General features: G+C 46.7%; 1 protein-coding gene across 7 annotated transcripts in view; it reads right to left on the bottom strand.

Annotated features, from left to right (window-relative positions):
* The window catches only part of CSPP1 (centrosome and spindle pole associated protein 1), a 295,997-nt gene that overhangs the window by 61,016 nt on the left and 212,448 nt on the right, over positions 1-22,533 (bottom strand). For all 7 annotated transcript variants that reach the window (XM_063923860.1, XM_063923857.1, XM_063923863.1 and 4 more), the window contains 5 exons: positions 16,723-16,840; positions 16,472-16,619; positions 15,825-15,947; positions 15,526-15,632; positions 14,576-14,725 (listed from right to left, as the gene is read on the bottom strand). In XM_063923860.1, coding sequence (XP_063779930.1) covers positions 14,576-14,725; positions 15,526-15,632; positions 15,825-15,947; positions 16,472-16,619; positions 16,723-16,840 — 646 coding nt within the window. The remainder of the gene's footprint in view (positions 1-14,575; positions 14,726-15,525; positions 15,633-15,824; positions 15,948-16,471; positions 16,620-16,722; positions 16,841-22,533) is intronic.

The following is a 22,533-nucleotide window of genomic DNA, read 5'->3' as shown; positions in this document are numbered from 1 at the left end:
CCTGGCAGAAATGGACATTGCACTTATTTTAGATGCCAGCCGGCAAATATCCCTCTGTGCATCCCTCATGTATAAGAGTGCGTCTTTAATATGCTCTACGGTTAGCAATATAGTGTCCCTGTCTAGGGTATCAATATTTTCTGACAGGGAATCTGACCACACAGCTGCAGCACTGCACATCCATGCTGAAGCAATAGCTGGTCTCAGTATAACACCTGTGTGTGTATATATAGACTTCAGGATAGCCTCCTGCTTTCTATCAGCAGATTCCTTCAGGGCGGCCGTATCCGGAGACGGTAGTGCCACCTTCTTTGACAAGCGTGTGAGCGCTTTATCCACCCTAGGGGATGTTTCCCAACGTGACCTATCCTCTGGCGGGAAAGGGTACGCCATTAGTAACCTCTTAGAAATTACCAGTTTCTTATCGGGGGAAGCCCACGCTTCTTCACACACTTCATTTAATTCCTAAGATGGAGGAAAAACAACTGGTAGTTTTTTCTCTCCAAACATAATACCCTTTTTTGTGGTACCCGGGCTAATATCAGAAATATGCAACACATTTTTCATTGCCTCAATCATATAACGTGTGGCCCTATTGGAAGATACATTAGTCTCATCGTCGTCGACACTGGATTCAGTATCCGTGTCGACATCTGTGTCTGCCATCTGAGGTAGCGGGCGTTTTAGAGCCCCTGATGGCTTTTGAGACGCCTGGGCAGGCACAGGCTGAGAAGCCGGCTGTCCCATATTTGGTATGTCGTCAAACCTTTTATGCAAGGAGTCGACGCTGTCGCGTAATTCCTTCCACAGAACCATCCACTCAGGTGTCGACCCCGCAGGGGGTGACATCACATTTATTGGCATCTGCTCCGCCTCCACATAAGCCTCCTCATCAAACATGTCGACACAGCCGTACCGACACACCGCATACACACAGGGAATGCTCTGACAGAGGACAGGACCCCACAAAGCCCTTTGGGGAGACAGAGAGAGAGTATGCCAGCACACACCAGAGCGCTATATAACACAGGGATCCCACTATAAATGAGTGTTTTTTCCCTTATAGCTGCTTATTATATATATATATATATATATATATATATATATACTGCGCCTAAATTTAGTGCTCCCGCTCTCTTGTTTACCCTTATGTAGCTTGACACTGCAGGGGAGAGCCAGGGAGCGTCCTTCCAGCGGAGCTGTGAGGGAAAAATGGCGCCAGTGTGCTGAGGGAGATTGCCCCGCCCCTTTTCCGGCGGACTTCTCCCGCTTTTTCTGGAATTCTGGCAGGGGTATTTTTGCACCTATATAGCCTTCCTGACTATATATGGTGTAGATTTGCCAGCCAAGGTGTATTATATTGCCCTCAGGGCGCCCCCACCAGCGCCCTGCACCCATCAGTGACCGGAGTGTGAGGTGTGCATGAGGAGCAATGGCGCACAGCTGCAGTGCTGTGCGCTACCTTGTTGAAGACAGAAGTCTTCTGCCGCCGGTTTTCCGGAACACTTCTTGCTTCTGGCTCTGTAAGGGGGCCGGCGGCGCGGCTCCGGGACCGAACGATCGAGGTCGGGTCCTGTGTTCGATCCCTCTGGAGCTAATGGTGTCCAGTAGCCTAAGAAGCCCAAGCTACCACCAGTTAGGTAGGTTCGCTTCTTCTCCCCTTAGTCCCTCGCTGCAGTGAGTCTGTTGCCAGCAGATCTCACTGTAAAATAAAAACCTAAAATATACTTTCTTTCTAGGAGCTCAGGAGAGCCCCTAGTGTGCATCCAGCTCAGCCGGACACAAGATTCTAACTGAAGTCTGGAGGAGGGTCATAGTGGGAGGAGCCAGTGCACACCAGTAGTCTAAAGCTTTCTTTTAGTTGTGCCCAGTCTCCTGCGGAGCCGCTATTCCCCATGGTCCTTACGGAGTCCCAGCATCCACTTAGGACGTCAGAGAAACCAGTTAATGGAACAGTCTCTACTCCAAACATATTAAGAACCCTTTGCTCGGATTCCGCGATAGCCTTCAGGATGATTGAGACCGAATGTCCAGAAGTATGAACAGGATTAAACATGGCTGCAGGGGGAAGAAGCAATATACTGTAGGAGCAAGAGGAAGATCCACTTGTAGAAAGGGAGCAGAGTTATACACACAGTAGCTTGGCTCGACCAAAGAACACAGGCATGTGAGTCCAGCAAATGTGTTCTAGAGGTGAGAGGGAGCCAGGCATACAGTGCTCCTCCCTGCACTACGGTTATAGTTAAAGCTCTGTCCCAAATTCACAGGGAGTGTTGTCTCTGTAATACTATGTGCTCAGTAATATCCGCACCAGAGGAGAAGGGGACAGGCAGTGGAATGTGTGCTGTGTATAATACAAGCTCACCAGCCCTGAGCACACTGGCCCCAGCAGCTGAGTGAAGGCAGAGCTGCAGCAGGAGCAACAGCCACACTGAGAGCAGAGTCTGCCTCAGGATCCAGTCACAGACTTCACCAGCCAGTAAGTTAGGACTCTTGGCACAGAGGATCCCCAAATTCACACTGCAGGAGCAGAAGGGGGTACTGCACTCTTGCAGAAATTTTCAGCCACAGAACACCAGGGAAACAGGAGATAGATACCAATTCCAGAATGTTTATGTGCAGACAAGCTTCCTGGCTTGACCATTTTCCCTGAAAATTTCTCCCGTGTGACTGCTCCCCAGCCTCGGAGACTTGCATCTGTGGTCACCAAGATCCAATCCTGAATCCCGAACCTGCGTCCCTCCAGAAGGTGAGAACTGTGCAGCCACCACAGGAGGGAGATCCTGGTCCTGGAAGATAGGATTATTTTCCGGTGCAAGTCCAGGTGAGACCCGGACCACTTGTCCAACAGGTCCCACCGAAACACCCTGGCATGGAACCTGCCATACTGAATGGCCTCGTAGGCCGCCACCATCTTCCCCTGCAACCGAGTGCATTGAAGAATCGACACTCTTGTCGGTTTCAGAATCTGTTTTACCATGTTCTGTATTTCCAGAGCCTTTTCCACTGGAAGAAAAACTCTCTGTAATTCTGTATCCAGAATCATGCCCAGGAACGACAGCCGTGTCGTCGGAACCAACTGTGATTTTGGCAAGTTTAGGAGCCAACCATGTTGTTGCAGAATCGTCAGCGATACACAACATTTTTCATCAATTGCTCTTTGGATCTCGCCTTTATGAGGAGATCGTCCAAGTACGGGATAATTGTGATTCCCTGCTTGCGCAGGAGAACCATCATTTCCGCCATAACCTTGGTGAAAATCCTCGGTGCCGTGTACAGACCAAACGGCAACGTCTGAAATTGGTAATGACAATCCTGAACAGCAAACCTCAGGTATGCCTGATGTGGAGGATATATGGGGACGTGTAAGTAGGCATCCTTTATGTCGACCGACACCATAAAATCCCCCTCCTCCAGACTGGAGATCACTGCTCGGAGAGATTCCATCTTGAATTTGAATTTTTTTAGAAAGAAATTGAGGGATTTTAGGATCAGAATCGGTCTGACTGTGCCATCCGGCTTCGGGACCACGAACAGACTCGAATAAAAATCCTCCCCCTGTTGTGACGGGGGTAACGTGACAATGACTTGATTTTGACACAGCTTTAGTATTGCAGCGCATATTACCTCCCTTTCTAGAAGAGAAGCTGGCAAGGCCAATTTGAAAAATCGGTGAGGGGGCACGTCTTGAAACTCTAATTTGTACCCTTGGGTTACTATTTCTAATATTCAAGGATCTAGGCCCAAGTGCACCCAGACCTGACTGAAGAGTTTGAAACGTGCCCCCACCGGTGCGGACTCCCGCAGAGAAGCCCCAGCATCATGCGGTGGATTTGGTAGAAGCTGGAGAGGACTTCTGCTCTTGGGAACTTGCCACAGCCTGTGACCTTTTTCCCTTTCCTCTTCCTCTCGCAGCAAGGAAGGAGGACCCTCGTCCTTTTTTGTATTTATTGGGTCGAAAGGACTGCATCTGATAGTGGGGTGTTTTCTTCTGTTGTGCAGCAACATAAGGTAAAAAAGACGACTTACCCGCGGTAGCCGTAGATACCAGGTCAGTGAGGCCGTCACCAAACAAGACACTACCGTTAAACGGTAAAGCCTCCATCGTCTTCTTAGAGTCAGCATCAGCATTCCATTGATGAATCCACAATGCTCTCCTAGCTGAGACTGCCAAGGCATTGGCCCTTGATCCCAAAAGGCCAATATCCCTAACAGCTTCTTTTAAATATGCTGCAGCGTCTCTGATATGACCCAAAGTCAAAAGCACGCTATCCCTGTCTAGGGTATCTATCTCAGATGACAAGTTATCTGCCCACTTTTCGATAGCGCTACTCACCCATGCCGAAGCAACGGCAGGCCTGAGTATCGAACCCGTAGTGACATAAATGGATTTTAGTGTAATTTCCTGCTTACGATCCGCAGGATCCTTTAGGGCTGCCGTGTCAGGAGACGGAAGCGCCACCTTTTTGGATAGACGCGACAGAGCTTTGTCTACCGTGGGGGTTGACTCCCACTTTTCCCTGTCCCCAGAAGGAAACGGATATGCCACTGGAATTCTTTTGGGAACCTGTACCTTCTTGTCAGGATTTTCCCAAGCCTTTTCAAAAAGAGAGTTCAGTTCATGAGAGGGAGGAAACGTTACCTCAGGTTTCTTTCCTTTATACATACAGACCCTAGTATCAGGAACAGCAGGGTCCTCTGTTATATGCAACACTTCTTTTATCGCCACAATCATGTTCTGAATGATCTTAGCCAGTTTAGGATGTAATCTGGCATCACTATAGTCGACACTGGAATCAGAGTCCGTGTCGGTATCCGTATCTGCTATCTGTATAAATGCATGTTTCTGTGACCCCGAAGGGGTCTGAGCTTGTGACAATGCATCTTCCATGGATTTCCTCTATGTCTGGTTCTTAGACTCAGATTTATCTAATCTCTTAGTCAACCGAGCCACATTTGCATTCAAAACACTCAACATATTTACCTAATCAGCCGTCGGCGGTGCTGACACGGTCACTCCCACAGCCTTTTCTGTCCCCACTCCAGCCTCCTCCTGGGAAGAGCACTCAGCCTCAGACATGTCGACACACGTACCGACACCAACAACCACACTGGGGCTATAGGAGACAGACCCACAACAAAGCCTGTTAGAGAAACACAGAGGGAGTTCTGCCAGCTCACAACCCAGTTCTGAAGCGAGTAAAATACTGCCCAGACCTGTTAGCGCTTTTACTTTCAAATAATTAGCACCAAATCTCTTGTGCCCCCCCGTTTTGCACCCTGTTACTTGTACAGCAGTGTGGGAGGCCAGGCTCAGCGTCTCTGCAGCTTCTGGGAAGAGAAAATGGCGCTGGTCAGAGCTGTGAGGGCTAAGCCACGCCCCCTTAATGGCGCGCTTCAGTCCTGCTTAATTTTACATCTTTATACTGGCGGGGGTCTGTAATTAGTGCCCAGGCACTTTATACACTTCTGCCAGTCGCTATTTGAGGATTTATGCTGCCCAGGGCGCCTCCCCTGCGCCCTGCAGTGCCGTTCTGTATGTGGGAGCATGGCGCGCAGCGCGGCCGCTGCACGGTACCTCAAAAGCCGTCTTCTGCCGTCACTGAAGTCTTCTGATCTTCTTTTACTCACCCGGCTTCTGTCTTCTGGCTCTGCAAGGGGGGTGACGGCACGGCTTCGGGAACGAGCAGCTAGGCGTACCAAGTGATCGGACCCTCTGGAGCTAATGGTGTCCAGTAGCATAAGAAGCAGAGCCTTTGAACTCGCAGAGGTATGTCTGCTTCTCTCCCCTCAGTCCCATGATGCAGGGCGCCTGTTGCCAGCAGGTCTCCCTGAAAATAATAAACCTAACAAAAGTCTTTTTTTCTGAGAAACTCTGGAGAGCTCCTCAGTGTCCATCCAGTCTCACTGGGCACAGAACCTAACTGGAGTCTGGAGGAGGGGCATAGAGGGAGGAGCCAGTTCACACCCCTTTTAAAGTCTTAAAAGTGCCCATGTCTCCTGAGGATCCCATCTATACCCCATGGTTCTTGAAGCATCCCCAGCATCCTCTAGGACGTATGAGAAAGTGTGTTGATTTGACACGGAATAACCCCAATCACTTCCACATAGGCATATTCTTACCAGGGAGGTGGTATGGATCCTGACATTTGGGATGCTGGCGGTCAGAAATCCGACACCTGCTAGGTAAGTATTATAACCCTCCCTACCCGCAGCCTCCGTCTAGTGCCTAAACCTAACCACTTTGCCAATACTATTTGGGATGATACAATTGGGATGCCGTCAGTCAGGGTTCCAGCGCCAGCATTGTGATTGATGTGGGGGGTTCCAGATAGCGGTCTACTGACCAGTGTTGGGATTCCGGTGTCGGGGATCCAACTAGCGGCATCCCGAACGCCAGCATACTGACCAGATCCTATACCAGGTGGTATTATGGAAATTGCGTCATATAGTCTAATGAATGGACTGGAGAGAGTAGCAATGACACTTACCCAGGGGAGTGCGTCATTCCTTTTGTAAGGAAGCCTCCACACAATCCATGCGGAAAATATGAAAACAATTTACCAAAATAGTGCAGGAGGTGGTAGAATGCTCGGGAGCATGTTTTTTTTTTCTTTCTGCTCCTGCCGATGCTGTTAATAGGAGACCAGTGCATTTTCTGGAATTGTGAGGGAATATTATAAAGGGGACGTAGTCAGGATCCCAGCGGTCAGAATACCGATGCCTGGATCCGGACCGGCAGAATGCCGACAGCGCCGCCACAGCTATTCCCACTCCTGGGTGTCCGCGACACCCATGGAGTGGGAAAAGAACCTGTGGCGAACGCATAGAGCCATTGAGCCCGCAAGGGGCTTCATTGCGCTCGCCCCCCTGCCGGCATTCTGACGATTGGGATCCTAGCATCGGAATTCTGACCACCGGGGTCCCTTACCCAACCCTTATCAATATACCCCATCCCATTATACAAGGGAGGTACTTTACCAAATGGTTATTTTACGAATTCCCAGATACTGTCCAAAAACATGAATGAGCAGAGGACAAGCTGATGTGATGCCAAAACAACGGGCTGAGGACAAATTTATAAAAACAATTTCTAAAAACGTTGCCGTAGGAAGCAACTGTAAAGATTCCGACAGGGAGCGGAATAGTAAGCCTTCCTCACAAAGCTTGGTCACTGTCACTCTGAGAAAATGAGTAGTACACTACTGGCGTAATGCTGAGCTTGCAAGAATGCTGCATTAAATGGGCCGACTCCTGTGAAAGTCTCAGCTGCTTGCCTGAATACAAGTGTTTTGTGGGCCCTTTTGTACAAGTTTTCCAATCGTTTGATTACCCTGTGATTTGCAGGAACTGCTACAAGTCTGGCGATTTAGTGCATAGGTTTAAAGCACCAATCATTTCTAAGGCAAAGCATGTTTGAATCTTTTTCACAGCCCTCCAAAAAGGGGTAAGCTTCCTCACCATTCTGGACATTCAGATTACTCATATGGGGAAGATGGACAGAAAGATATGGATTAAGCTTTCTGATGGACACAAGGATTGCTCAAGAAATGTGTAGCTCTATGTATCGGGTTCCTTGGAGCCAGTCTGCCAGGAGTGCAGATAGGCTGCGTGGTTGTATAGTTCTACGTTAAGTAAATTAATGCTCCCATTCTATCAAAACTGTGAAAGTATTACTTTGTTATTTTATTTTTCCTTAATACTGCATTCCCTTCTATATAGCTATTGGTATCTACATACAGATGAGTTCTCCCACACTGTTGCTGAAGTCATGTTAAACAGTCATTCTAGTCACACCTAGTACGGACATTTACTAATGCCGAGCGTCTTCTCGTGCATCTTTTTTCCTGAAAAATATGTCTTATTTGACCCAAATCTAACTTGCTCTGCACATGTTATATCTGCCCTCCCTGCAGTGTACATGGTTTTGCCCATTCGATAACAAAATTGCTGCTGCGATTGGGTCTGAATCATGGTACCCTCATATGAAAAAGGGGAGTCGTTTCTTTCAAATGATTTGGCCCCTGAGAAGGTATTATCTGGTGATCATATGTGATCACCAGAGAATAAACCCTAAACTGCAGAAATCATTCCAAAGGATGGGTTAAAAAAAAATAAGAATTTACTTACCGATAATTCTATTTCTCGGAGTCCGTAGTGGATGCTGGGGTTCCTGAAAGGACCATGGGGAATAGCGGCTCCGCAGGAGACAGGGCACAAAAGTAAAGCTTTTACAGGTCAGGTGGTGTGTACTGGCTCCTCCCCCTATGACCCTCCTCCAGACTCCAGTTAGGTACTGTGCCCGGACGAGCGTACACAATAAGGGAGGATTTTGAATCCCGGGTAAGACTCATACCAGCCACACCAATCACACCGTACAACTTGTGATCTAAACCCAGTTAACAGTATGATAACAGAGGAGCCTCTGAAAGATGGCTTCCTAAACAATAACCCGAATTAGTTAACAACTATGTACAAGTATTGCAGATAATCCGCACTTGGGATGGGCGCCCAGCATCCACTACGGACTCCGAGAAATAGAATTATCGGTAAGTAAATTCTTATTTTCTCTATCGTCCTAAGTGGATGCTGGGGTTCCTGAAAGGACCATGGGGATTATACCAAAGCTCCCAAACGGGCGGGAGAGTGCGGATGACTCTGCAGCACCGAATGAGAGAACTCCAGGTCCTCCTTTTCCAGGGTATCAAATTTGTAAAAATTTACAAACGTGTTCTCCCCTGACCACGTAGCTGCTCGGCAGAGTTGTAATGCCGAGACCCCTCGGGCAGCCGCCCAAGATGAGCCCACCTTCCTTGCGGAATGGGCCTTAACAGATTTAGGCTGTGGCAGGCCTGCCACAGAATGTACAAGTTGAATTTTGTTACAAATCCAACGAGCAATCGACTGCTTAGAAGCAGGTGCACCCAACTTGTTGGGTGCATACAGTATAAACAGCGAGTCAGATTTTCTGACTCCAGCCGTCCTTTAAATGTATATTTTTAAGGCTCTGACAACGTCCAACAACTTGGAGTCCTTCAAGTCGTCTGTAGCCGCAGGCACTACAATAGGCTGGTTCAGGTGAAACGCTGATACCACCTTAGGGAGAAAATGCGGACGCGTCCGCAGCTCTGCCCTATGTCGAATGGAAAATTAAATAAGGGCTTTTATAAAACAAAGCCGCCAGTTCAGATACTCTCCCGGCCGAAGCCAGGGCCAGTAACATTGTCACTTTCCATGTGAGATATTTCAAATCCACATTCTTTAGTGGTTCAAACCAATTGGATTTGAGGAAATCTAAAACTACATTTAGATCCCACGGTGCCACCTTAGGCACCACAGGAGGCTGTATATGCAGTACTCCTTTGATAAAAATCTGGACCTCAGGGACTGAGGCCAATTCTTTTTGGAAGAATATTGATAGGGCCGAAATGTGAACCTTAATAGATCCCAATTTGAGACCCATAGACAATCCTGATTGCAGGAAATGTAGGAAAACGACCCAGTTGAAATTCCTCCATCGGAGCACTCCGCTGCTCGCACCACGCAACATATTTTCGCCAAATACGGCGATAATGCTTCGCGGTGACTTCCTTCCTTGCCTTTATCAAGGTAGGAATGACTTCTTCTGGAATGCCTTTTCCTTTTAGGATCTGGCATTCAAACGCCATGCCGTCAAACGCAGCCGCGGTAAGTCTTGAAAAAGACAAGGACCCTGCTGAAGCAGGTCCCTTCTCAGAAGTAGAGGCCACGGATCGTCCGTGACCATCTCTTGAAGTTCCGGGTACCAAGTCCTTCTTGGCCAATCCGGAGCCACTAGTCTTACTCCTCTTTGCCGTATAATCCTCAATACCTTTGGTATGAGAGGCAGAGGAGGAAACACATATACCGACTGGTACACCCAAGGTGTTACCAGCGCGTCCACAGCTATTGCCTGCGGATCTCTTGACCTGGCGCAATACCTGTCCAGTGTTTTGTTGAGGCGAGACGCCATCATGTCCACCATTGGTTTTACCCAACGGTTTAATAGCATGTGGAAAACTTCTGGATGAAGTCCCCACTCTCCCGGGTGAAGGTCGTGTCTGCTGAGGAAGTCTGCTTCCCAGTTGTCCACGCCCGGGATGAATACTGCTGACAGTGCTATCACGTGATTCTCCGCCCAGCGAAGGATCCTGGCAGCTTCTGCCATTGCCCTCCTGCTTCTTGTGCCGCCCTGTCTGTTTACATGGGCGATTGCCGTGATGTTGTCCGACTGGATCAACACCGGTCTTCCTTGAAGCAGAGGTTCCGCCTGGCTTAGAGCATTGTAGATTGCTCTTAGTTCCAGAATGCTTATGTGAAGAGACTTTTTCAGGCTCGACCACACTCCCTGGAAATTTCTTCCCTGTGTGACTGCTCCCCAGCCTCTCAGGCTGGCATCCGTGGTCACCAGGATCCAATCCTGCATGCCGAATCTGCGGCCCTCCAATAGATGAGCCTCCTGCAACCACCACAGACGGGATACCCTTGTCCTCGGCGACAGGGTTATCCGCAGGTGCATCTGAAGATGCGACCCTGACCATTTGTCCAACAGATCCCTTTGCATGGAATCTGCCGAAAGGGATTGCTTCGTAAGAAGCTACCATTTTTTCCCAGGACTCTTGTGCATTGATGTACAGACACCTTTCCTGGTTTTAGGAGGTTCCTGACCAGGTCAGATAACTCCTTGGCTTTTTCTTCGGGAAGAAAAACCTTTTTCTGAACTGTGTCCAGAATCATCCCCAGGAACAGCAGACGAGTTGTCGGCATCAATTGGGATTTTGGAATATTCAGAATCCATCCGTGCTGCTTTTGCACCTCTTGAGATAGTGCTAAACCCATCTCTAGCTGTTCTCTGGACCTTGCCCTTATTAGGAGATCGTCCAAGTATGGGATAATTAATACGCCTTTTCTTCGAAGAAGAAATATTATCTCGGCCATTACCTTTGTAAAGACCCGAGGTGCCGTGGACAAACCAAACGGCAGCGTCTGAAACTGATAGTGACAGTTTTGTACAACGAACCTGAGGTACCCCTGGTGTGAGGGGTAATTGGAACGTGGAGATACGCATCCTTGATGTCCAAGGATACCATAAAGTCCCCTTCTTCCAGGTTCGCTATCACTGCTCTGAGTGACTCCATCTTGAACTTGAACTTCTTTATGTACAGGTTCAAGGACTTCAGATTTAGAATAGGCCTTACCGAGCCATCCGGCTTCGGTACCACAAAAAGAGTGGAATAATACCCCTTCCCTTGTTGTAGAAGAGGTACCTTGACTATCACCTGCTGAGAATACAGCTTGTGAATGGCTTCCAAAACCGTCTCCCTTTCTGAGGGGGACGTTGGTAAAGCAGACTTCAGGAAACGGCGAGGTGGCTCTGTCTCTAATTTCAACCTGTACCCCTGAGATATTATCTGCAGGATCCAGGGATTTACCTGCGAGTGAGCCCACTGCGCGCTGTAATTCTTGAGACCGCCTACCGCCCCCGAGTCCGCTTGCGAAGCCCCAGCGTCATGCTGAGGCTTTTGTAGAAGCCGGGGAGGGCTTCTGTTCCTGGGAAGGAGCTGCCTGTTGCTGTCTCTTCCCTCGTCCTCTGCCTCGTGGCAGATATGAATAGCCCTTTGCTCTCTTATTTTTAAAGGAACGAAAGGGCTGCGGTTGAAAGGTCGGTGCCTTTTTCTGTTGGGGAGTGACTTGAGGTAGAAAGGTGGATTTCCCGGCCGTAGCCGTGGCCACCAAATCCGATAGACCGACCCCAAATAACTCCTCTACGCATCGCCTGTCCACTGTCGTGTCCATAAAGCTCTTCTGGCCGAAATGGACATAGCACTTACCCGTGATGCCAGTGTGCAGATATCTCTCTGTGCATCACGCATATAAAGAAATGCATCCTTTATTTGTTCTAACGACAGTAAAATATTGTCCCTGTCCAGGGTATCAATATTTTCGATCAGGGACTCTGACCAAACTACCCCAGCACTGCACATCCAGGCAGTCGCAATAGCTGGTCGTAGTATAACACCTGCATGTGTGTATATACCTTTTTGGATATTTTCCATCCTCCTATCTGATGGATCTTTAAGTGCGGCCGTCTCAGGAGAGGGTAACGCCACTTGTTTTGATAAGCGTGCTAGCGCTTTGTCCACCCTAGGAGGTGTTTCCCAGCGCTCCCTAACCTCTGGCGGGAAAGGGTATAAAGCCAATAACTTCTTTGAAATTAGCAGTTTTTTATCGGGGCACCCCACGCTTCATCACACACGTCATTTAATTCTTCTGATTCGGTAAAAACTACTGGTAGTTTTTTCACACCCCACATAATACCCTGTTTAGTGGTACCTGTAGTATCAGCTAAATGTAACATCTCCTTTATTGCCAAAATCATATAACGTGTGGCCCTACTGGAAAATACGGTTGATTCGTCACCTTCACCACCGGAATCAGTGCCTGTGTCTGGGTCTGTGTCGACCGACTGAGGCAAGGGGCGTTTTACAGCCCCTGACGGTGTTTGAGGCGCCTGGACAGGCACTAATTGAGTGTCCGGCCGCCTCATGTCGGCAAACGACTGCTTAAGCGAGTTGACGCTATCCCGTAATTCCACAAATAAAGGCATCCATTCTGGTGTCGACCCCCTAGGAGGTGACATCCTCATATTTGGCAATTGCTCCGCCTCCACACCAATAACGTCCTCATACATGTCGACACACACGTACCGACACACAGCAGACACACAGGGAATGCTCTATACGAAGACAGGACCCACTAGCCCTTTGGGGAGACAGAGGGAGAGTCTGCCAGCACACACCAAAAAGCGCTATATATGACAGGGATAGCCTTATGATTAAGTGCTCCCTTATAGCTGCTTTTATATTAATATATTGCCATTTATTTTGCCCCCCCTCTCTGTTATACCCTGTTTCTGTAGTGCAGTGCAGGGGAGAGACCTGGGAGCCTTCCTGACCAGCGGAGCTGTGACAGAAAATGGCGCCGTGTGCTGAGGAGATAGGCCCCGCCCCTTTTCCGGCGGGCTCGTCTCCCGCTATTTAGTACATTTAGGCAGGGGTAAATATCTCCATATAGCCTCTGGGGCTATATGTGAGGTATTTTTAGCCTTTTTAAAGGTTTTCATTTGCCTCCCAGGGCGCCCCCCCCCCCAGCGCCCTGCACCCTCAGTGACTGCCGTGTGAAGTGTGCTGAGAGGAAAATGGCGCACAGCTGCAGTGCTGTGCGCTACCTTAAGAAGACTGCAGGAGTCTTCAGCCGCCGATTCTGGACCTCTTCTTGCTTCAGCATCTGTGAGGGGGCCGGCGGCGTGGCTCCGGTGACCATCCAGGCTGTACCTGTGATCGTCCCTCTGGAGCTTCATGTCCAGTAGCCAAGAAGCCAATCCATCCTGCACGCAGGTGAGTTCACTTCTTCTCCCCTCTGTCCCTCGTTGCAGTGATCCTGTTGCCAGCAGGAATCACTGTAAAATAAAAAACCTAAGCTAAACTCTCTAAGCAGCTCTTTATGAGAGCCACCTAGAATTGCACCCTTCTCGGCCGGGCACAAAAATCTAACTGGAGTCTGGAGGAGGGTCATAGGGGGAGGAGCCAGTACACACCACCTGACCTGTAAAAGCTTTACTTTTGTGCCCTGTCTCCTGCGGAGCCGCTATTCCCCATGGTCCTTTCAGGAACCCCAGCATCCACTTAGGACGATAGAGAAATGTCAATAAGCTCTGGGGTACCATCTTACAAATGATGCGGCCACTAGTGATCACTGCAGAATGTGTGGCTTGCTTTACAGTCCAAATATCTGTACTTCTTTTTCCCAGTTCATTGGAAATTACAAAGTGAAAAGTTTAAATACAGGTACAACACCAACAATCGGCACAGCTGGTTCCAGCACTGTTCCGGATTACCAGGTTTGCCGGATTATTAGTGGCGGCGGTATCAACTGCATCCTGGATCCCCACGCTCCCTAGCCCAATTCTACCTTGCAACCCTCCCGCAGCCTAACACCCGCCTGCAGCTCTTAAACCTCCCGCAGCCGCCCCCCCTCCTCCCCTGATGTGTCCAGATTAAATGAGGTGGAGGACCATAAAGTGCAGGTTAATCGATGTTGTACCTGTATATACATTCATGATAAAGCTGCTACAGTGGTAGGTTCTCTCCTTTTTTTTTTTTTTTATTACACACACCAGCTAATCACCAGGCACATGTTCTCATAGAAAGTGTGTTAAACGTATTTCAGTGTGTTACTCTCTATATAATGCTACCCTTACCACAATACTAGTTTTGGCCAATAATCTATGTTCGTGGTATAAGGATGAATCTCTCTACTGTAGAAACTACTAAAAGCTTCCTTCGTTTCCTCTGCCTTAGATAGGGTCACCCACAAAGAAAAAATGCTAAACACGTTTTTCTTGGAACAAATCACTAAAATTATACATACTGATGAAACAGATCACACATCAAACCTCCCTGCCCCATTTTCATGGAACATATTAACTTTGGATGGACAAAACAGGGATTGTTGCACAGTGGTGCGACACAAAAACAACACTGATAGTTTCCCTTACTTCTTCCTCCTTAAGTTTCTTCTTATTTTTCTCCTCCAAATACTCTTGCTGAAGTTTGGCCCTCTGTTCAGCAAGGCGCTTTTCTTCTCTCTCTTCTTCCAGACGGATTCGTTCACGCTCTTCTTCCTCTTTGCGTCTTTTCTCTTCAATCTGTCAGGGAAGATTTTGTTACTATGCCTTTTGAAGGGAAGCAGTTACAATGCCGCTAGTCAGGATCCCGGAGGTCACAATGTGGCCGCCCGAATCCCGACTAGCGGTGAAATGCCGCCAGAATACCAGCGCCACAGGCTTTTCTCCCTCTGTGGGTGTCCGCGACACCCACAGAGGGAAAGTATAACCTGTGGCGAGCGGAGCAAGCCCCCATGCCCGCAGTGAGCCGGCAAGGGGCTTTCTAGCGCTCGCCCTGCTGCTGGGATCCCGCTGTCGGTATACTGATGGCCAGGATACCGCCCACCGGTATTTCATACTGAACCCCTTTCAAAGATAGTGTTGTTTTTGGACCGAAGCTTGGGGAAATCTGTGAAGCAATAGGGGAAATGTTTTCCTATAATCACTCCCAGAACTAAAGGACCAAAACTTTGTTCCTTTCACGCCTCTATTAAATCAGAGGTTTGTATCTCAAGGTCACACTGTCACCCCCTTATGACTTTAGATTAGAAATCAATTCGAAAAAGAAACCATGTGATAAAGCTTTTCTCATTAAATGGATAAAGGGATTAACTATTGAAATATGTTCAGATTTCACTTTTCATGATAAGTCTTCCTTCAATACTGAAAGTTTAGTAACATTAATAAAAAGTTTAAAAAAACATGATGCTGCTGTATTTATCAAAAGCTGCTACATCGCACATCCATCTATACACCAGAACTATCTTCATAGCCTCAGCAGCTGTGCCAGCTAATGCCAGCCTGTAAGACACCTCTACTGGCAGCACAGTGTAACTAGTTACCTGCTGGCGTAGGAAGTTCTTGTAGGATTCCTGCTGTTGCACTTGTTGGTCATTTGGAGAAATCACACTGCCACTTGCAAACTGGGAGTTATTTGCAAATGAAAACCCTGGAAAGAAACAAAAAGTTGAGACGTCCAAACACTTGAGAGCATTTGAAGTCTCACAATATGCAAAACCGAGGACTAATGAATAAGTTGGTTACTTGAGATTTTAATTGTAAGTAGAAAATGTAATGTCACCATGAGGAATATGGACTTTATTTTTAAATAAAACAACTACAGTATTACAAATTGCTTTACCAGGTATTTTGCCAGCGGGTGTTGTATTATCAGCTAGACTGGTGTCCATCGCCAACACTGCCCGCTTGTCTTCTGGGTTCTGGGTCACTTCCTCATTCTGTTTATGCATTCGCTTGAGGTCAGCTGCAATTACATAATAAAGGATTTTAGTTTTCTCATGAATTACTTGTTACAATGCTATTATATTTAATACGCTGTATAATCAAATGTAATTTCAAAAAGATCATTTTTAATCACGACATTTAAAGATCAGAATTCTTTTGAAAATCGGCATAGCCAACAAAATAGCTCTTCACCAATAGGCAAGAGGCAAACTATGCCCAATAACCTGCAACAGACATCTGCAAGCATTAAACGCTTTCTATAGAATAGAAGTACTTGTAAAGGATAGCCTCTTAAGACTCTGGGGGAATTCAATTCAGTGTGATGGATGCGATTTGACATTTTGAAACGGCAAATCTAAGTTTCTCCCCGCGCACACCCCCTAGAGATGCACACATAACACTGCAAAGCTGGGCCAACTGTAATTGACCAACGTGTGTGCAGTCCATCATACGGAATTGAATTTTCCCCCTTTATTACATTTTCAGGTCAACCAAACACAAGCTAGAAACTGTACATGGACAACGTCAGCAATGAGAACTTACTGATCAGATTTCCCTTTGTATCTCTGAGTGGAGCTCCTCCTCCTCCTTTACCCCAGGGATTATAATTCTTCACATCAGCTTCCAATTTAGCGTCAATTCGTTCTCGCTCTTCTTTCTCCTTTCTGCGCCTCTCATTCGTCTCCCTTATCTGCAGGCAAATAACATGTTCTCATTTTATTACATTTGGGTAGAATATCCTAAAAAAAAAAAAAGCACTGGAATACTGGAAACCATTTACAAGATAATTGTACCTGTTGTTCCAACTGCTCCTGGTAGGAAAGAACAGCATCTCGGGTCTGCCGGGGTCTTTCTTCTGGGAATGCTCCTAAACTGGCTCCTCTTCCACCGCCTGCTTTCTGCTTATTGTCACTATAAAGCATCAAAATGGATTTCTTGACACTTTTTTCATAATAATGAAATATTACATACAGTAGATGTGCACTTTTCTAGTTATATAGTATATACACACACAATTACATGCAAGCAAATGTGATCTTAGGTGTTCCACCCACGTTGTGGTGAAAGCCTTCACATTGCAATTGCCAAAACAAGAAATTTAGAATAAGTGTATAAATTTAGATTAAACAGCATAAGTTACAGTAAAGTTCATTCTTTATAATTGAAATATACGAAGGGCTTCCACACTTCTAAAGAAATCCTTTTTGGAACATCTCCACTTCTAATAACAGCATTTGGAGGTTGCTAAACAGAGCAAATGAGGACGGTCTCATTAAAGATATATTATAGAGAATTTAGTACAGGGGTTATTTATAGTGGCAAACCAAATATAAAGTGATTAAAATACAAAAATGTTTAAAGTGTTTGCCATGGAGCCATATATCTGTATCATAAAGCATTTTACATCCACTACTGTGAAATAAAAGGGATCATTGTCCCTCACTGTTTCAGTTTCTCTGAGTCCATCTGGCAGACACAGTAACAATGAGGTTCAGAACTGGGTACTTAAAAGGGTAATTAATTTCCCTCCAGCCAACCCTTTTCTAATTTAAAAAGGCCCAAAGGATAGCAATAAAGAATGAAAACACAAATTGCAATACTCAACAGCAAACTTATAAAAGGGAGACTCAGAGAAACGCATTTAACTGCGAGTAACAAAAATCCTTCTAACACCTTCCTCCACTTACTCTGGTGTACACTGCTACCATGGTGGTATTCCAAAGCTACCCCTAAGGGAGAATATGATAAAATAAGGCTGAACGTACAACACTGCACCCAAAGCTAGTTAACTTTAGATGTGAAAACTTGAAACTGGTAACATTTTGTAAAAGTGTAGAAAGAAGACCAAGTGGCTGGCTGATATAGCCGATTGGCGAAGACCCCATTCCTTGCCATACCACCCAGGAAGTACTCCCAGATCTGGTTGAATAAGCTGAAAGATGGTCTGGTACCTGGAGACTGGAACAAGATTATGCATACTGAAATGGTTGAGCTGACAGTTTGCTTGGAAGCTGGCTAACCTGTAAACATTTCAGTTAATAAGACCGGACGTAAAAGCAAATTATTACGGGCAGGCTGAATAAAATGAGCGCAATTACAACATATAATTTCTGCTCGCCTTTCCTTAGAGCGAGCAGAGCCCTGGGCTTTTTAAAGATGGATGGACTTTGCCTTTATTTAGGTGAAAATCTAAAAATCACATTAGGTTGAAACAATGAATGTTGTACATAACACATCACTGTTAGGTAAACTCAGAAGGGGACATTTACAAGCTAGAGACACGATGAGCCAGCACAATAGAGGAAGGAATGTCACCTATCACACGTATCAAAAAATGTAATCAACTATTTTGGGTCAATGGTGGGAAATGCAGAATTGAAAGAATTAGGTTAAGATGCCATAGTTCAATTGGTGGAACCTGGAGAGGTTGGATATTAAAAAAAAAACCCTGAAGTTAGTTCTGAACTTCCAGAAATTATAACAGTTTCTACTGAAAATAAACAGAAAAAGCTGACCCTTAAACCTCATGGTAGGCCGCAAACTAAGACAGACTGAATGAATGAATGAATGAATGAATGAATGAATGAATGAATCAAAAAAGGAAGATTGAAAGCCCAAGCATTCAAACAAAAAAAATCAAAGAACATAAGTTTTCCGGACTTTTTGTTTATCACTAGCTCTTAACATCATCTGCAGCACTATTCTGAAAGACCTTTAGCTCTCAAGCCATGACACAATACACCTAGAGACAGCAAACATTCCTACAGACACCAATTGGGACCTACTACTGCTATGCTTAACATCTGTCAGTACTAAGCCTATCTTAGATCTGGAGCCACTAGCATCAATGAATCATGTTCCAACTTGGCCTTTTTACAAACCAAGGGAGCACTGGAAGGAGGGAAAAAAGACTGGCCAGCTTAAAGTTCCACTGTGTTTTGTGGCATTCATTGCTGATCCCAAGATGTCCATGGATCCTCAATACAGCCTAGGAACATTTTTGTGCAGAGAGGTAATCAGAGCTATCTCTGGATGACCTTTTTTTACCAGCAAAAGGAATAACTGGATGCAGAGACAATTCTTCCGTGAAAACAAGGTGTCTACTCAAGATAGCCCTCTTCCTAACTCTATACCCGTAGAATGAACACAGATAAAATAACTTTGACAAACCGTTCCACTTAAGCCACATTGCAAAATGTTTCCCTCAATGTCAAGTATCTGCTTGTCCTATGTTGATGAATTATGTATCATCAACATGGGACAAGCAGTTGGCATGCTCTGAAGTAGTGACTGAGCCATCTTGACAGCAATCCCTACAGAAAGAATGTTGTTGATCCTGTGCCGCTTTAGATCGAGTGTACAATCTGAAAGAACCAACTACTTTAATAAATAATGGGTGAGGTTGGTGGTGCTCCCCTGAGGTAAAGATAGCAAAATTGTTTGTAAAGGTTTTTTTTTATGCAACAGAGAGAGAGAGAGAGAGAGAGAAAGGAGAGTTATGGTAGACTTACCATTGTTAACTCTCTTTCTGCGAGGTACATTGGGTTCCACAGGGAAACATCGGGGGGTAGAGTGGATCTTGATCCAGAGGCACCAACAGGCTAAAGCTTTAGGCTGTCCCAGGATGCATTGGGGCCTCCTCTATAACCCCGTCTCCAGGCACTCTGAGCTTAGTTTTGTTAACCAGTCCAATGCAGGAGCAAGTAAGAGAGAAGGTAGATGTTAGTACATAGAACCACATTCTCACGACGGGAGAAGGGACCAGCGGCTAATGCCTTACAAACCCATAGAAGCTAGACGCGTCAGGGTGGGCGCCCTATGGAACCCAATGTACCTCGCAGAAAGAGAGTTAACAATGGTAAGTCTACCATAACTCTCCTTTTCTGCAGCAGGTTACATTGGTTTCCACAGGGAAACACTGGGGATGTCCTAAAGCAGTTCCTCAAGGGAGGGGACGCGCCTTAGCGGGCATGAGAACACGGTATCCTAAGGAAGCATACTGGGAGGTGGAAGTATCAAAGGCATAGAACCTAATAAGCGTGTTCACCGATGACCACATAACCAACTTGCACAATTGTTCTGCGGATGCGACACAGCGAGCCACCCGAGAAGGTTCAACAGACCGAGTAGAATGGGCTTTAATAGCAGCAGGAGCTGGGAGTCCAGCCTGCGCATAGGCTTGTGTAATCACCATTCTAATCCATCTGGCCAAGGTTTGCTTATTCGCAGGCCAGCCACATTTGTGAACACCAAACAAGACAAAAAGGGAATCTGACCTCCTGATAGAGGCAGTCCTCTCCACATATATATACGGAGAGCCCTTATCACATCCAAAGACCGCTCTTTGGAGGACAAATCAGAAGAGATAAAGGCCGGAACCACAATCTCTTGGATAAGGTGAAACGATGACACCACCTTAGGTAAATAATCTGGGCGAGTTCTAAGAATTGCCCGGTCACGATAAAATATCAGAAAGGGTGGACGACAGGAAAAAGCACCCTTCCAGCAGAGTCAAAAGCCAGTAAAAACAAGACCTTGGCTGTGAGCCATTTAAGGTCCACCGACTCAAGAGGTTCAAATGGAGACTGAGTGAATGTATGAACGTCAGGAATAGACGCAATTTTTCTCTGAAACCAAACCGACAAGGCAGATATATGAACCTTGAGGGAGGCCAGACGAAGGCCTAAATCCAGTCCGCGTTGCAGAAAAGCCAGAATTCTGGAGGTTCTGAATCTGTATGCATCATAATTCTTATCAGCACACCAGGTGAGGTAAGAATTCCAGACCCTGTAATAAATCCGCTTCAAGAGCCACGCCGTCAAAACCAGTCTGGCCAGGTCCGGATAAAGACAAGGGCCCTGTACGAGAGACTGGGCACTGAGGAAGTAGAACGGGACGCTCTGTCGTTAGACCCCGCAGGTCTGAGAACCAATGCTGTCGGGGCTACGCTAGAGCGACTAGAAGTAGTATTCCTCCTTCTTGTTTGAACTTCCGCAAGACCCTGGGCAGGAGTGACACTGGGGGGAACCTCCCGAGTCAAAGTGATCATGGGAGATCTGATCTGATGAGGTAGACCGTCCCTCTTGGAAAGTATTCATCTCTGCAGAGGGCGGGCGTGAAATTGAGCGTACTCTACCATGTCAAATGCTGACACCATCATGCCAAGTACTTTCATCGCCGAGTGTATCGACACTCTGAGGCGACAAAGGAAGCATCTTATCCTGTCTTGAAGTCTCAGGACTTTTTCTGGAGACAGAAACAGACACTGACTGTGTGTCCAGGAGTGCCCCCAGGTGCACCATGCTCTGAGCTGGGACCAGCGAGGATTTCTTCCAATTGATGAGCCACCTGGGGGCTTGTAGGAAGCTTACCATCAGTTGCAGATGACTGAGCAGAACATCATGGGAGTTTGCCAGAATCAGCAAGTCGTCTAGATACGGCAGAATCCTTACTCCCTGGCGACGGAGATGGCCAGTCATTACGGCCATGACCTTGGTGAAGATCCTTGGGCTTAGTGGTTTTGGGAGGATGAGATTGTCTCGGGTATACCTGACCTTTTGCTTTCCCTTGAGGCCGAAAGGAACGAAAAAGTGGTACCTTTAGCCTTCTGTGCAGAAGGATTAGCATTTGGGAGAAAAGCAGTCTTAGAAGCCGCCAAGTCAGACACAATATTATTTTGGTCTTCCCCAAACAAAATGTCCCCCTTAAAGGGGAGCACCTCCAAGGTCTTTTTGGAGTCTAGGTCAACCTTCCATGACCTCAACCACAGAATACAGCGATCCAGGACAGACGTAGTCTACACCTTGGCTGCCAACACACCCGCCTCAGAGGACGCCTCCTGAATGTAAGAGGCGGCGGTGGTAATGTGAGACAGGTATTGTCTGGCATTGTCAGATATGTCCTCGGGCAGCTCTTCCTCTAATGCCTGAACCCATGCTTCAATACCTTTTGCAGCCCAAGAGGCTGCAATAGTGGGTCTATGTACAGCACCTGGAAGGGAGTAAATAGATTTCAGGCATCCCTCTACACGCTTATCTGTCAGTTCCTTCAGTGAAGTGACAATGGTGATAGGCAGAGTAGATGACACCACTTGGAAGGTGACATGAGAATCCACCGGCGGTGAATTTTCCCACTTGTTACATAACTCTGCAAGGAGAGGATAGCGAGCCAAATCCATTTAGACAGAGGGCATTTCTTCCCTGGATTAAACCAGGGTTCCTGCCTGATGTCCACCAAATGGTTAGAATGGGGTAATAGATTTTTAACCACCTTCTGCAGTTTAAACATATCAGGTTTTTTTAGCCACAGTAGTGGAATTCTCATCAGTGATTTGTAGGATTTGCTTAATAGCAACCACTAAGGCAGGGACATCAATTTGCAATGGAGAATCCTTGTCAGAAACACCTGATTCAGTGTCTGACAGGGCAGTATGCTCCCCCTCTTCTTCAGATGAAACATCTGAGAGATTTGTGGATTGTGAGTGACCTGGAGTAGATTTTTGTCTGACCAAGGTTCGATTTCATTGCTGCAACTGGTTAGACAAACTTTCCGCCCAAGACGGATTAACCATAGGAACAATTTGTGGCTGTAAGGTCACAGGTGGT

This window comes from Pseudophryne corroboree, chromosome 5 (genome assembly GCF_028390025.1).
Source record: "Pseudophryne corroboree isolate aPseCor3 chromosome 5, aPseCor3.hap2, whole genome shotgun sequence".
In the NCBI taxonomy this organism is placed as follows: domain Eukaryota; kingdom Metazoa; phylum Chordata; class Amphibia; order Anura; family Myobatrachidae; genus Pseudophryne; species Pseudophryne corroboree.
The sequence above is the reverse complement of the archived record's forward strand: the minus strand, read 5'-3'. Positions and strand labels throughout refer to the sequence as shown.